General features: G+C 49.6%; 1 protein-coding gene across 1 annotated transcript in view; it reads left to right on the top strand.

Annotated features, from left to right (window-relative positions):
• Nucleotides 1-3,425: 3,425 nt before the first annotated feature.
• The window catches only part of MACO1 (macoilin 1), a 102,138-nt gene continuing 90,672 nt past the window's right edge, over nucleotides 3,426-14,891 (top strand). Inside the window, exon 1 of the mRNA XM_075336075.1 lies at nucleotides 3,426-3,737. Coding sequence (XP_075192190.1) covers nucleotides 3,658-3,737 — 80 coding nt within the window. The 5' untranslated portion in view covers nucleotides 3,426-3,657. The remainder of the gene's footprint in view (nucleotides 3,738-14,891) is intronic.

The following is a 14,891-nucleotide window of genomic DNA, read 5'->3' as shown; positions in this document are numbered from 1 at the left end:
CAGATCAGGTCTGTGATTGGCAGCGTCAGACAGGCTGTCACATAGGCTGGGGGCGCTTTCTGACTACAACCAATCACAATGCCGGTGGGCGGGGAAAGCAGTGAATATGTATGAGCCTAATGAGCGGCCCCGAAAGAAGAATGAGTGGCCGCGGGAGCAGTGTGACAGCTGTGCCAGTGATCGGTGAGGTATGAAGCGCTTGCTTCTACGCCCTTTACGGCAGATTCTGGGGAACGCCATACCGGGGATCAATCTCATCGATCTGAGAATCCTCCCATCACTAGTGAGAAACGCAGGGACAAAACACAAAAAAAGAACATGCTGCATTTTTTTTTGTCAGATGAAATTGTGACAAATAAACTGCAGACAAAAAAAAAGTGCAATGTGAGCACAGCAAATCTGACTACTCATAGACTTTGCTGGGAAGTCAAAAGTCAGAACTTCTGACAACAAAACTGCACCAAAAACTGCGACCGCGTGTGCATATAGCCTTAGAGACACAAAAATGCAACATGTGAAGTGAAGCATATAGAAATATGAGAAAATTATGGCTGCTACAACTATGAATGAATGAACAGTCCGGAGGTCACCTGCATGTCCCTCACTGACAAATGGGTGTAGCTTGATGTGTGGCTAGAAGCGTGGTCAAAATTTACCGCTGCGCACAACGCGTGGTTTGTCCCTCTTTCTCTCCTAAATTTGGGAGGTATGCACACAGTTAGCGCGTCGTCCTACCATTGGATACAATCTAATTCATCCTTTTTGGGGACCCTTGGGTGTTATCTTGAGGGGTGACATAGGCGTGGCGTGGATTGTGTCTGTGTGTGGGTTTTGTTGTTTTTGGGACTCCTTGGGCATTTTGTTGAGGGGTGACACAGGCGTGGTGCGGATTCTCTCTCTGTGGGCTTTGTTGTTTTTGGGGACCCTTGGGTGTTATGTTGAGGGGTAACACAGGCATGGCATGGATAGTGTCTGTGTGGGTTTTGTTGTTTCTAGAGATCCTCGGGTGTCATGTTGAGGGGTGACACAGACGTGGTGCGGATAGTGTCTGTGTATGGGTTTTGGTGTTTTTGGGGATCCTTGGGTTTCATGTTGAGGGGTGACACAGACGTGGTGCGGATTGTGTGTCTCTGTGGGTTTTGTTGTTTTTGGGGACCCTTGGGTGTTATGTTGAGGGGTGACACAGGCGTGGATAGTGTCTGTGTGGGTTTTGGTGTTTTTGGGGATTTTTGGGTGTTATGTTGAGGGGTGACACAGGCGTGGATTGTGTCTGTGTGGGTTTTGGGGATCTTTGGGTGTTATGTTGAGGGGTGACACAGGCGTGGATTGTGTCTGTGTGGGTTTTGGTGTTTTTGGGGATCTTTGGGTGTTATGTTGAGGGGTGACACAGGCGTGGATTGTGTCTGTGTGTGGGTTTTGGTGTTTTTGGGGATCTTTGGGTGTTATGTTGAGTGGTGACACAGGCGTGGATTGTGTCTGTGTGGGTTTTGGTGTTTTTGGGGATCTTTGGGTGTTATGTTGAGGGGTGACACAGGCGTGGATTGTGTCTGTGTGGGTTTTGGTGTTTTTGGGGATCTTTGGGTGTTATGTTGAGGGGTGACACAGGCGTGGATTGTGTCTGTGTGGGTTTTGGGGATCTTTGGGTGTTATGTTGAGGGGTGACACAGGCGTGGATTGTGTCTGTGTGTGGGTTTTGGTGTTTTTGGGGATCTTTGGGTGTTATGTTGAGGGGTGACACAGGCGTGGATTGTGTCTGTGTGTGGGTTTTGGTGTTTTTGGGGATCTTTGGGTGTTATGTTGAGTGGTGACACAGGCGTGGATTGTGTCTGTGTGGGTTTTGGTGTTTTTGGGGATCTTTGGGTGTTATGTTGAGGGGTGACACAGGCGTGGATTGTGTCTGTGTGTGGGTTTTGGTGTTTTTGGGGATCTTTGGGTGTTATGTTGAGTGGTGACACAGGCGTGGATTGTGTCTGTGTGGGTTTTGGTGTTTTTGGGGATCTTTGGGTGTTATGTTGAGGGGTGACACAGGCGTGGATTGTGTCTGTGTGGGTTTTGGTGTTTTTGGGGATCTTTGGGTGTTATGTTGAGGGGTGACACAGGCGTGGATTGTGTCTGTGTGGGTTTTGGGGATCTTTGGGTGTTATGTTGAGGGGTGACACAGGCGTGGATTGTGTCTGTGTGTGGGTTTTGGTGTTTTTGGGGATCTTTGGGTGTTATGTTGAGGGGTGACACAGGCGTGGATTGTGTCTGTGTGTGGGTTTTGGTGTTTTTGGGGATCTTTGGGTGTTATGTTGAGTGGTGACACAGGCGTGGATTGTGTCTGTGTGGGTTTTGGTGTTTTTGGGGATCTTTGGGTGTTATGTTGAGGGGTGACACAGGCGTGGATTGTGTCTGTGTGGGTTTTGGGGATCTTTGGGTGTTATGTTGAGGGGTGACACAGGCGTGGATTGTGTCTGTGTGTGGGTTTTGGTGTTTTTGGGGATCTTTGGGTGTTATGTTGAGGGGTGACACAGGCGTGGATTGTGTCTGTGTGTGGGTTTTGGTGTTTTTGGGGATCTTTGGGTGTTATGTTGAGTGGTGACACAGGCGTGGATTGTGTCTGTGTGGGTTTTGGTGTTTTTGGGGATCTTTGGGTGTTATGTTGAGGGGTGACACAGGCGTGGATTGTGTCTGTGCGTCTCGGTCCATCAGCACTGAGCAGCACAGCGCCACCCTCGCCGTGTTCTCTGAGTGGCATTGCAGCCCAGCTCTGTCAGACCTGGTGGCCATTGTCCTGCATTGTGGTGGGGGGCTCCAGCAATATATACAGTTCTTGTACGCCTACTGATGTCAATGGGAAGTGCACCAATATGCCGGACACTGGCTAGGCTGGTCCCACAGTGGGCTGCCTCTCGCGGCACTGTGCTGCCATGGACCCACTGAGAAGCCCGGAGCCAGCACATGCCCACTCCTGAGGGGGGCGGGCTTCAGGGTCCGGCCCTCCATCCTGCGGACGTGGAACTCAAAACAAACCCGCCCATAGGTCTACCTGAAGGGTTAACTGTACCTCCTCCCCTCTTGCAGTCTCATTGGACATGTCGCTGTCACCCTCTACTGTACCTAGGCTCTGATTGGCTGCAAGATTTGACACCTCACGCCCCCTCGCCTTTCACTACCTGGCTTCCCGCGCATTGCACTTGCTAACCACATTGCCCCTCCCATTTTATTTTGTGATCTGTGTGATTGGTCTCTTCAGACGCCAGTCATTAGAATTCTCCGCCCACACATTCGGCTTTTCTTTCTAAGGCCAGCAAAAATTCAGAAGAACTCCTTGCGTCATTATTGGCAGCATGCCCTTGTTCCCTATTGGCTTTGCTTCTTGTCACTCAACTTTTGCAAAGGAATGATTGGCTGTTGCGTCCCTCACTCATAAAGTGGGCGGGTATGCGTTCTGTCCGGCCCTGGCTGCGCCGTTGCTGAGGGGAGGAGGAGGAGGGGCCTCCATCTTTATTTCTTTGTTTCAAACCCTTTAAACTCGTTACTATCGGTTTCCTTTCATGTGTTTACTGGCGCTGTTCCGGGCGGGTAGGCCCTGGTGAGCACCGGAGCAGGTGTGAGCGGTGTCTGAGCGAACGGGGCAGGCCTCGGGCGGCGGCGGAGGAGGCGGACACCGGGAGAATGAAGCGGCGGAATGCGGACTGCAGTAAACTCCGGCGCCCGTTAAAACGGAACCGAATTACTGATGGAATCTACGGCAGGTGAGTGAGGACGTCCGCCGAGCACAGCGCTGTGAGCCGGGCGCTGTAGGCCGTAAGTGAAGCCTCGGCCTGCCCTCCCCTGCCTGCTGTCAGTGAGCGGGTACACATGGCAGTGCCAGCTGTGATGTGTGGTGCCCGGGCACATCTGTCCTGGTGATCTGTCATTGTCACCTGTCATATTGCTGTGGCCGGAATAACTGGGTGCACTCAGCTGCCAGGCTACACCTGTGCCCAATGTGTGACCCTGGGGATGGCACAAACTTCTCTAGATGGTGCCCAATGTGTGACCCTGGGGATGGCAGAAACTTCTCTAGATGGTGCCCGGTGTGTGACCCTGGGGATGGCAGAAACTTCTTTAGATGGTGCCCGGGTGTGTGTGACCCTGGGGACGACAGAAACTTCTTTAGATGGTGCCCGGGTGTGTGTGACCCTGGGGATGGCAGAAACTTCTCTAGATGGTGCCCGGTGTGTGACCCTGGGGATGGCAGAAACTTCTTTAGATGGTGCCCAGTGTGTGACCCTGGGGATGGCAGAAACTTCTCCAGATGGTGCCCAGTGTGTGACCCTGGGGACGGCAGAAACTTCTCTAGATGGTGCCCGGTGTGTGACCCTGGGGACGGCAGAAACCTCTCTAGATGGTGCCCGGTGTGTGACCCTGGGGACGGCAGAAACTTCTCTAGATGGTGCCCGGTGTGTGACCCTGGGGATGGCACAAACTTCTCCAGATGGTGCCCAATGTGTGACCCTGGGGATGGCAGAAACTTCTCCAGATAGTGCCCAATGTGTGACCCTGGGGATGGCACAAACTTCTCTAGATGGTGCCCAATGTGTGACCCTGGGGATGGCACAAACTTCTCTAGATGGTGCCCAATGTGTGACCCTGGGGATGGCACAAACTTCTCTAGATGGTGCCCAATGTGTGACCCTGGGGATGGCACAAACTTCTCTAGATGGTGCCCAATGTGTGACCCTGGGGATGGCACAAACTTCTCTAGATGGTGCCCAATGTGTGACCCTGGGGATGGCACAAACTTCTCTAGATGGTGCCCAATGTGTGACCCTGGGGATGGCACAAACTTCTCTAGATGGTGCCCAATGTGTGACCCTGGGGATGGCACAAACTTCTCTAGATGGTGCCCAATGTGTGACCCTGGGGATGGCACAAACTTCTCTAGATGGTGCCCAATGTGTGACCCTGGGGATGGCACAAACTTCTCTAGATGGTGCCCAATGTGTGACCCTGGGGATGGCACAAACTTCTCTAGATGGTGCCCAATGTGTGACCCTGGGGATGGCACAAACTTCTCTAGATGGTGCCCAATGTGTGACCCTGGGGATGGCACAAACTTCTCTAGATGGTGCCCAATGTGTGACCCTGGGGATGGCACAAACTTCTCTAGATGGTGCCCAATGTGTGACCCTGGGGATGGCACAAACTTCTCTAGATGGTGCCCAATGTGTGACCCTGGGGATGGCACAAACTTCTCTAGATGGTGCCCAATGTGTGACCCTGGGGATGGCACAAACTTCTCTAGATGGTGCCCAATGTGTGACCCTGGGGATGGCACAAACTTCTCTAGATGGTGCCCAATGTGTGACCCTGGGGATGGCACAAACTTCTCTAGATGGTGCCCAATGTGTGACCCTGGGGATGGCACAAACTTCTCTAGATGGTGCCCAATGTGTGACCCTGGGGATGGCACAAACTTCTCTAGATGGTGCCCAATGTGTGACCCTGGGGATGGCACAAACTTCTCTAGATGGTGCCCAATGTGTGACCCTGGGGACGGCACAAACTTCTCTAGATGGTGCCCGGTGTGTGGCCCTGGGGAAGGAGAACTCGTGTGTAAAAGGGATTTCTTTTTAGAAAGCCCCAACAGTGTTTTTTTTTTTTTTCCTATTAATAACACTCCTTTACTCCCCAGGTGTAGTGTAGAGTCTCCGTCTCGGCCCCTGGTGTCTGTTATTGTCCGCAGCGCTGACACCACTACAGCCAATAAGTGAGCTTGGCTCCCATGCCCCAGGTGATGGCACAAGGCACTGAGCTCAGTGATTGGCTACAGTGCTGTTTGTGACGCCAGCGCTGCAGACACTAACAAGCAGTGGGGCAGACTCTACTCTGAACCTGAGGAGGGTGAGTAAAGCACATTTTGTTAAAAAAACAAAACAACAAATTGCACCCAGGGCCCATGGGTTTTCTGAAAGCTCCTTTAAAAATTCCAGAAACAGGACAACCCCTTCACCCCAGTGATCAGCTGGCAAATCGGCCCTCGGCAGCTGAGCACCTCCAGTTTTGGGGAATTGTAGTTTTGCATGGTTCCTATTCAAGTGAATGGATATCCGTGTTATTCTGGATACATGGAAGACTTTGCTTACTGTTACTTAAAGGGGTTGTCTGGAACTAAATAACGGATGGCCTATGTGTATTCTCGGTCATTAATGTGAGATTTGTGGCACCCTCACGATCAGCGATGTACAGGTGCACCACCGCGGTTGTGTGCTGATCGCTGGAGCCGGGTGTCACACCCCAACAATCTCATACTGATCACCTGTCCAATGGATACGTCATTTGTTTATGCCTCAACACCCCTTTTAACAGTTAAAAGAAATATCAGATCATCTGGTTCCTGCAAGATAAGATCTTATATCTCCTAAAACAAGCGCCAGAAGTATGAGAAGTGATAAGCAGTACTGATTAAAAGCACAGTAACGTCTTGTACTAAAGCCGTAGTCTACAGAAATAACACGCAGGCTCATACACTACAGAAAGAAAAGTGTTATTTGAAAAATGAGCCAGGCCCATGGAGCAGAGGATCCCTCCGGCTTGTCCGCGCCCGGTTTTACTTGATTGTCCGGTCCCTACCAATTTGAGTGTTGGGAGAGACCCGTCATGCTGGGCAGGAAGGTATTGGGAGCTGTCCAGCAGACTTCTCCCATAGTGGCCAGAGTCCGGCTGCAGTGTATTGAGGTAACACATAGCTCTCTGTAATCAGTCTGTCCTTTATGCTGCCAATGGTTCCGGTATATTTGTGAGCACCACTCCAATTTTTTTTTTTATTTCACCAGTGGAGTGGTTTACATCTAAGTCCCTTGGCCCTGCTCTTGTACACTCCCTCCGGCATCTTCATGTTTTTCTGCGCCACTATGGTCCCGTGCTGCCATCTTATGACCATAACTTCTGATTGGCCGGAAGTCAAAAGTGATGTCACAAGCTGTCACTACACGTCTATTGGAGCAGAACAAGGCTCTTAGACCTTTTATATTGATCTGTGACCTCTGACATGCTCCATGAAACACTGGAGGTGACGAGCGGTCAAAAACTGCAGGAGACCGATGGGAGAGGCAGTGATAACAGATGAAGTTGCAAGAGGGGGGCAGGGAACTTGGATTTAAAGTACCACTCCAGCAGTGACATACAAACAAACAATGGAGTGATCCTTTTTAATTCTTCTCTGGCTTCCTCAGGGGTTAATACCATATTTAGAATAAGAATTTCTCCACCGAGAACGTAATTTTTATAGGGTTCAAGTGAAAAACATCACGTCTGCAAATGTAATAAGAAGGTCTAAAGGGGGCTTTACACTTAGTGACATCGCTAACGATGTCGTGCATGAAGCACCCGCCCCAGTCGTTTGTGCGTCACGGGCAAATCGCTGCCCGTGGCGCACATCGCTAGTACCCGTCACACATACTTGCCTTCCTAGCGACGTTGCTGTGGGCGGCGAACAGTCTCTTTTCTAAGGGGGCGGTTCATGCAGCGTCACAGTGATGTCACACGGCAGGCGTCCAATAGAAGCGGAGGGGCGGAGAGCAGCCGCATGAATGACACGCCCACCTCGTTGCCGGAGGACGCAGGTACGGTGTTGTTCCTGTGGTGTCACATGTAGCGATGTGTGCTGCCTCACAAACGGCGAACAACCTGCGTCCTACATGAGCAACGACATTTGGGAAATGGACAACGTGTCAACAATCAACGATTTGGTGAGTATTTTGCATAGTTAGCGGTTGCTCGTACGTGTCACACGCAACGACCTCGGTAACAAGGCCGGATGTGCGTCACGAATTCCGTGACCCCCGACGACATCTCGTTAGCGTTGTCGTTGCGTGTAACGAGGCCTTAAGGGGTAAAGGTTCTCCTTGTGGAGAGCGCCAAATTGGTACAGTGAAGGAAATAATCATTTGATCCCTTGCTGATTTTGTAAGTTTGCCTACTGACAAAGACATGAACAGTCTATAATTTTAAGGGTAGGTTAATTTTAAGAGTGAGAGATAGAATATCCAAAATAAAATCCAGAAAATCATTGTATAAATCATACAAGTTTATTTGCATTTTGCAGAGAGAAATAAGTATTTGATCCCTCTGGTAAAGAAGAATTAATACTTGGTGGCAAAACTCTTGTTGGCAAGCACAGCAGTCAGACGTTTTTGTAGTTGATGGTGAGGTTTGCGCACATGTCAGGAGGAATTTTGGTCCACTTCCCTTTGCAGCTCATCTCTAAATAATTTGATTTTGAAGCAGTCGCTTGGAAACTCGGAGCTTCAGCTCCCTCCATAAGTTTTCTATGGGATTAAGGTCTGGTGACTGGCTAGGCCACTCCATGACCTTAAGGCTATGTGCGCACTTTGCGTCGAGGTAGTTGCAGTTCAAAAAGCATCCTCTGGCAGAAAGGACAATGCTTTTGGCTTTAAAAATACATGTAAAATGCAAAGAAAGTAGCCTATGCGCACCTTGCGGTTTTCGTGAGTTTTTAGTGCTTTTCCGGTGCTTTTAGAAACGCTGCAGTTTTGTAATAAATTGAATGGATGGGAAACGCAGCCAAAATGGCAAAAACAATTGACATGTTGCTTCTTTAAACGCTGAGTTTTTGCCCAAATTTATGCAAATTAAACGCAGCGTTTTGAACAGCAAAGTGCGCACAAGAAAGCTCAATGTCCCATTGACTTTGCTTGAAAAGCATAACGCAAGCATTTTGGCATGAAAACTCTGCAGTGGAAAAGCAGGTAAAAAAGCAAAGTGCGCACATAGCCTTAGTGTATCTTTTTTAGCCACTGCTTTGTTGCCTTTGCTGTATGTTTTGGGTCATTGTCATGCTGGAAGACCCAGCCATGACCCATTTTTAATGTCCTGGCGGACGGAAGCAGGTTGTCACTCAGGATTTTACGGTACATGGCTCCATCCATTGTCCCACTCATGCGGTTAAGTAGTCCTGTGCCCTTAGCAGAGAAACACCCCCGAAACATAATGTTTCCACCTCCATGCTTGACAGTGGGTACGGTGTTCTTTGGGTCATAGGCAGCATTTCTCCAAACACAGGAAGTTGAGTTAAGGCCAACGAGCTCAATTTTTCTCTCCTCTGACCACAGCACCTTCTCCCAATCACTCTCAGAATCATCCAGGTGTTCATTGGCAAACTTCAGACAGGCCTGCACATGTGACTTCTTGAGCAGTGGGACTTTGAGGGCACTGAAGGATTTTAATCCATTAAGGCGTAATGTGTTACCAATGGTTTGCTTGGTGACACTGGTCCCAGCTTCCTTGAGATCATTTAAGTTCCCATGTATAGTTTTAGGCTGATCTCTCACCTTCCTCATGATCCTGGATACCCCAGGAGGTGAGATTTTGCATGGAGACCCAGATCGATGTCGATTGACACTCATTTTTGTATTTCTTCCATTTTCTTACTATTGCACTAACAGTTGTCTCCCTCTCATCCAGCCTTGTGCAGGTCTATGATCTTGTCCCTGACATCCTTAGAAAGCTCTCTGGTCTTGCCCATGTTATAGAAGTTAGAGTCTGAGTCTGTAGACAGGAATCTTATACAGGTGACAATTTAAGACAGCTGGCTTTAATGCAGGTAACGAGTTCATTAGGAGCGTCTAAGGCCGGTTTCACACATCCGGCTTTTTGCCGTTTTGCCGGATCCGGCACTCTCCCGTACAGATAATACAATACAATGACAGCGCTCTAACTTCCGTGTCACATGCGCCGGTCACATGACAGCATGTGACCGGCGCTTGTTGCGCTGTCATTGTACTGTATTAACTGTACGGGAGAGCGCCGGATCCGGCAAAAAGCCGGATGTGTGAAACCGGCCTAAGTGTCTGTAGGAACCAGAACGTTTAATGGTTGGTAGGGGCTCAAATACTTATTTCTCTCTGCAAAATGCAAACTTATTTAATTTATACAATGTGATTTTTCTGGATTGTATTTTGATATTCTCTCACTGTTAAAATTAACCTACACTTAAAATTATAGACGGTTTGTCTTTGTCAGTGGGCAAACTTACAAAATCAGCAAGGGATCAAATAATTATTTCCTTCACTGTACATGGAACCTTGGTTAACGAGAACAATTTGTTCTGGGAGTGTGCTTGTTAACTAAGTTACTAGTTCAGAAAAGCAAGATTTCCCATAGGAAATCATTGCAATGCAGACAATTCGTTCCACAACTTGTTAAATGTCCCATCCTGGTCCCCTATTGTGCCATTCCACACAAACACACATGCAGATTATGCTCACCTTACCTTCCATTCCCTCGCCGGTCTCCTGGAACTTGCAGTTCGCCCGTACAAGACGTGTATCGGGTAACAAAGGCGACCGATTCCGGACCTTTCGCACTCAGCGCGCTGACGTCAAAGGCAGGAGCCGCTTGCCTCTGATTGGGCAGTTGAGTAGCGCCTGACAGGGGAAGTTCCTTTCTCGTCGCGATGGTTAGGCTGTGCGCACGTTGCGTACTGGCCCTGCAGAAATTTCTGCAGCGATTTAAAGAGCACACGTGCGCTTCAAATCGCTGCAGAAACAGTCCGTAATGAAGAAAAAAATACCGTATATGCCGGCGTATAAGACGACTGGGCGTATAAGACGACCCCCAACTTCTGCCCTAAAAATATAGAATTTGGGATATACTCACTGTATAAGACTACCCCGCTCCCAAATGAAAAAAAGTCTGCTTTGATTGCAACATGTTAATTTTAATTCCGCGAGAGCCGTACAATATGTTTTTAAAGGGCCATTGACAGATCAATCGCTCCAATGTTCACTTAGTACAGCAAGGAATGCTCCTCCCTGCTGTATAAAGCCACAACTGGACTGAAACAATGGTACTACACTCTGCTACAAACAGACAAACACATACAACTCTGCTACATACAGACAAACACATACAACTCTGCTACATACAGACAAACACATACAACTCTGCTACATACACACAACTCTGCTACATACAGACAAATACACACAACTCTGCTGCTCTGTGGGGCCTGCACCCGCGGCTCGGCGGGTACAGCACCCGCGGCATCGGCGGGGGGGGATTGGCAGGGCATACATCTGGGGGGTTAGAAGCAGCTCACCGGGGCCCATAATGGGCACAAGTCCCCCTGTGTTAGATATCTCCCCCATAGTGCTGCCCATGGCCCCTATATAGATCGCACAAGTCCCCCTGTGTCAGATATCGCCCCCATAGTGCTGCCCATGGCCCCTATAGATCGCACAAGTCCCCCTGTGTCAGATATCGCCCCCATAGTGCTGCCCATGGCCCCTATAGATCGCACAAGTCCCCCTGTGTCAGATATGGCCCCTAGGCTGCTGCCCAAAGTAAAATAAAACCCTCTTTCCTTATCTGCTCCAGCGCTGAGCTCCCTCCTGTCTGGCTCCGTGCTTCTGTTCTTCCACTTCTTGGTTCTCAGTGCGGTCATGTGATCGGCACAGCAGGCTGAGCTCTCTGCCTGATCACAGTGGAAGCAGGGACACGGGGAGAAACGCTGCAGGGGTAAGTAAAGCTTTGTTATTTTAGAATGAGCAGCAGCCTGGGGGCCAAATCTAACACGGGGGGACATGTGCGATCACACTGGGACGCAGGCTCATAGAATATGCACCGCTCCCCCAGCCCATCACTGCGTGCGATTTCAGCACCATTGGAGATGGACAGCGGCTGTGCATATTATATGAGCGGGTGCAGGAGATCAAAGGATGCAGGCCGCAGCGTTCCCCTGTGCACCCCCCCCCCGTATATCCGGCGTATAAGACGACCCCCCACTGTAGCCATTATTTTAAGGGGGTAAAAAGTCGTCTTATACGCCAGTATATACGGTAAGCAGATTCCATGCACTCTGACTGCAGCCCCTCCCATAGACAGAACGGGGGATGCAGGCAAAGCGCAGGAAAGAAGTGACATGTCACTTCTTAGAACGCGTGGTTCGGGCAGCAGCCGAAGCGCTGCGCTCTAATACGCCACGTGCGCACGGCTCCTGCACAATCTCCATAGACTGTGCAGGGGACGCAGGACGCATGCAGTTACGCTGCGGTGCAGATCGCAGCATAACTGCATGCAATTACGCAACGTGCGCACATAGCCTTACTGGATACACATCCTGTGGAGGGAAGACATTCCCCTGTCAGCCGTTACTCCAAAGGCAGCGCGCTGGCCAATCAGAGGCAAGCGGCTCCTGCCTTTGACGTCAGCGCGCTGGGAGCGGAAGGTCCGGCATCGGTCGCTTTGGTTACCCGATACATGGTAGTGTGTGTGTGTGTGTGTGTGTGTGTGTGTGTGTGTGTGTGTGTGTGTGTGTGTGTGTGTGTGTGTGTGTGTGTGTACACGTACTGTAAGAGCGGGTTAGAGCGCGGTGAAAGTACAGAACCGGAAGTGTGTGCGGTGAGTATTTTGCTCGTACAGCAAGGCTTTCTCGTAAACAGAGTTACAAATTTACAGAAAGCTTTGCTCGTTAGGCGAAGTACTCTCTAACTGGGTTACTCATTAAGCGAGGTGCCACTGTATAGAGAGACCTTTAGGCTGTGCAATGCTTCACCAACCTCCTCAGAGGAGTGATCAGGAAGTAGAAATCCTAGATGTCTCTATTGGCCCTTTTTGGCTATGTGCGCACTAGGCGTTTTTTTCACGCTGCGTTTTTATGTGCGTTTTTGTCTAAAAAACGCACCCGCAGCTAAAAAAACGCGGCAAAAACGCATGCGTTTTTGCCGCGATTTGGTGCGTTTTTTGCTGCGTTTTTGCTCACTGCGTTTTTAATCAGTGCACAATGCCATTAAAGATTGTTGATGAAAAAAAAAAAAAAAAAAAGGTCTGATGTCATTTCCTTCTTCAAAATGTTCATTGTATGCAGGAGAGCAGACAGCTGCAGAACTAGTGTATGCAGGAGAGCAGACAGCAGCTGCAGAACTACAAGTCTCAGCATCCTCCATTCACTAGTGTATGCAGGAGAGCAGACAGCAGCTGCAGAACTACAAGTCTCAGCATCCTCCATTCACTAGTGTATGGAGGAGAGCAGACAGCAGCTGCAGAACTACAAGTCTCAGCATCCTCCATTCACTAGTGTATGCAGGAGAGCAGACAGCAGCTGCAGAACTACAAGTCTCAGCATCCTCCATTCACTAGTGTATGCAGGAGAGCAGACAGCAGCTGCAGAACTACAAGTCTCAGCATCCTCCATTCACTAGTGTATGGAGGAGAGCAGGCAGCAGCTGCAGAACTACAAGTCTCAGCATCCTCCATTCACTAGTGTATGCAGGAGAGCAGACAGCAGCTGCAGAACTACAAGTCTCAGCATCCTCCATTCACTAGTGTATGCAGGAGAGCAGACAGCAGCTGCAGAACTACAAGTCTCAGCATCCTCCATCCAGGACTGTATGCAGTTTTTTGCCCAAAAAGAAAAAAAAAATGACGTAGGCTTCGCCATATTTTTGTATGCTAGCCGGGTACAGCAGGCAGGTACGGGCTGCCCCCAACCCCCAGCTGCCTATTTGTACCCGGCTGGGAACCAAAAATATAGAGAAGCCCTTTTTTTTTAATTATTTCATGAAATAATTAAAAAAAAAAATGACGTGGGCTTCGCCTAATTTTTGAGTCCAGCCGGGTACAACTAGGCAGCTGGGGATTGGAATCCACAGTGCAGGGTGCCCATGCTTTCTGGGCACCCCCGCTGTGAATTGCAGTCCCGCAGCCACCCCAGAAAATGGCGCTTTCATAGAAGCGCCATCTTCTGGCGCTGTATCCAACTCTTCTAGCTGCCCTGAAGCCGGGTGGCGAGCTAGGTAATAATGGGGTTAGGGCTAGCTGTATATTATCAGCTAGCCCTAAGCCCGAAATTCATGGTGTCACGCCAATATTAGACATGGCCACCATGAATTTCTAGTAATGATAAAAAAAAAACACAACACACAGAAAAATATTTTTATTAGAAATAAAACACAACACAATTAGTGACTCCATCTTTATTGAAATAAACCCCCCTCCGCAGTAATCCTGGGTCAGGGTCCCGCGCCGTCCAATCAGGATCCAATATCATCTGATCGGTTTGCTGGAAGGCAAAGCGATCAGATGATGTGTCAGGATCAAGTGCCTGAATCCCATCACACATCAGCTGATTGTATAAAAGCCGTTTATACAATCAGCTGATGCATCAGTAGAAAAAAAAAAAAAAAAAATACTCACTTATGTGCTGTGGTGATTACCGGCAGCTCCTGGAGCGATCGATTGGACAGGAGTCTGATCCTATACGATCGCTGCCGGAGCTGCCGGTAATCAGCTGATGAAGTCCCCTGACAGCAGGATCAGCTGATAGCCGGCCGGGCGCGAAAAAGCCGGCGACACCGCGATCAGCTGATGCGTCAGGTGACTGCATCAGGTGATCAGCGCCAGGTCCTGCAAGCAAGGTCCTGCCCCGGGGAGACTGCACACAGCCAGAGCGGCGGGACCGGGAGGAGCTGGGAGCGGGCATGGCATCGGGACCCTGCGGACAGGTGAGTATATGACATTTTTTTATTTTTCTAGTGTTCACTTTGGTTTTCGCCGCTGCCTCCACCTCCCGCCCAGACATGGCGCCGCACGGAGCTGACATGCACAGGACGGGAGGTGGAGGCAGCGGTGACGGTACCGGGAGGATTCATGCTTCTGTGTTTACCAACAGAAGGAATCCTCTTCCTGTACACGTCACTTTACTGCCCACCCCTTGCGTTTATAGCTGCGTTTTTAGTCATAGAAACGCGGCTATATGCGTTATTCATTGCGTTTTTAACATCTCATTGAATTCAATGAGTGAAAAACGCAGTGGAAAACGCAGAAATAATTGACATGCTGCGTTTTTGTGGTCACCACAAAAACGCAGCTAAAAAAAAACGCTGTGTGAGGACAGCACTTCT

Source organism: Anomaloglossus baeobatrachus, chromosome 2 (assembly GCF_048569485.1).
Source record: "Anomaloglossus baeobatrachus isolate aAnoBae1 chromosome 2, aAnoBae1.hap1, whole genome shotgun sequence".
Taxonomy (NCBI): domain Eukaryota; kingdom Metazoa; phylum Chordata; class Amphibia; order Anura; family Aromobatidae; genus Anomaloglossus; species Anomaloglossus baeobatrachus.
This window is presented reverse-complemented; position numbering and strand designations above follow the sequence as displayed.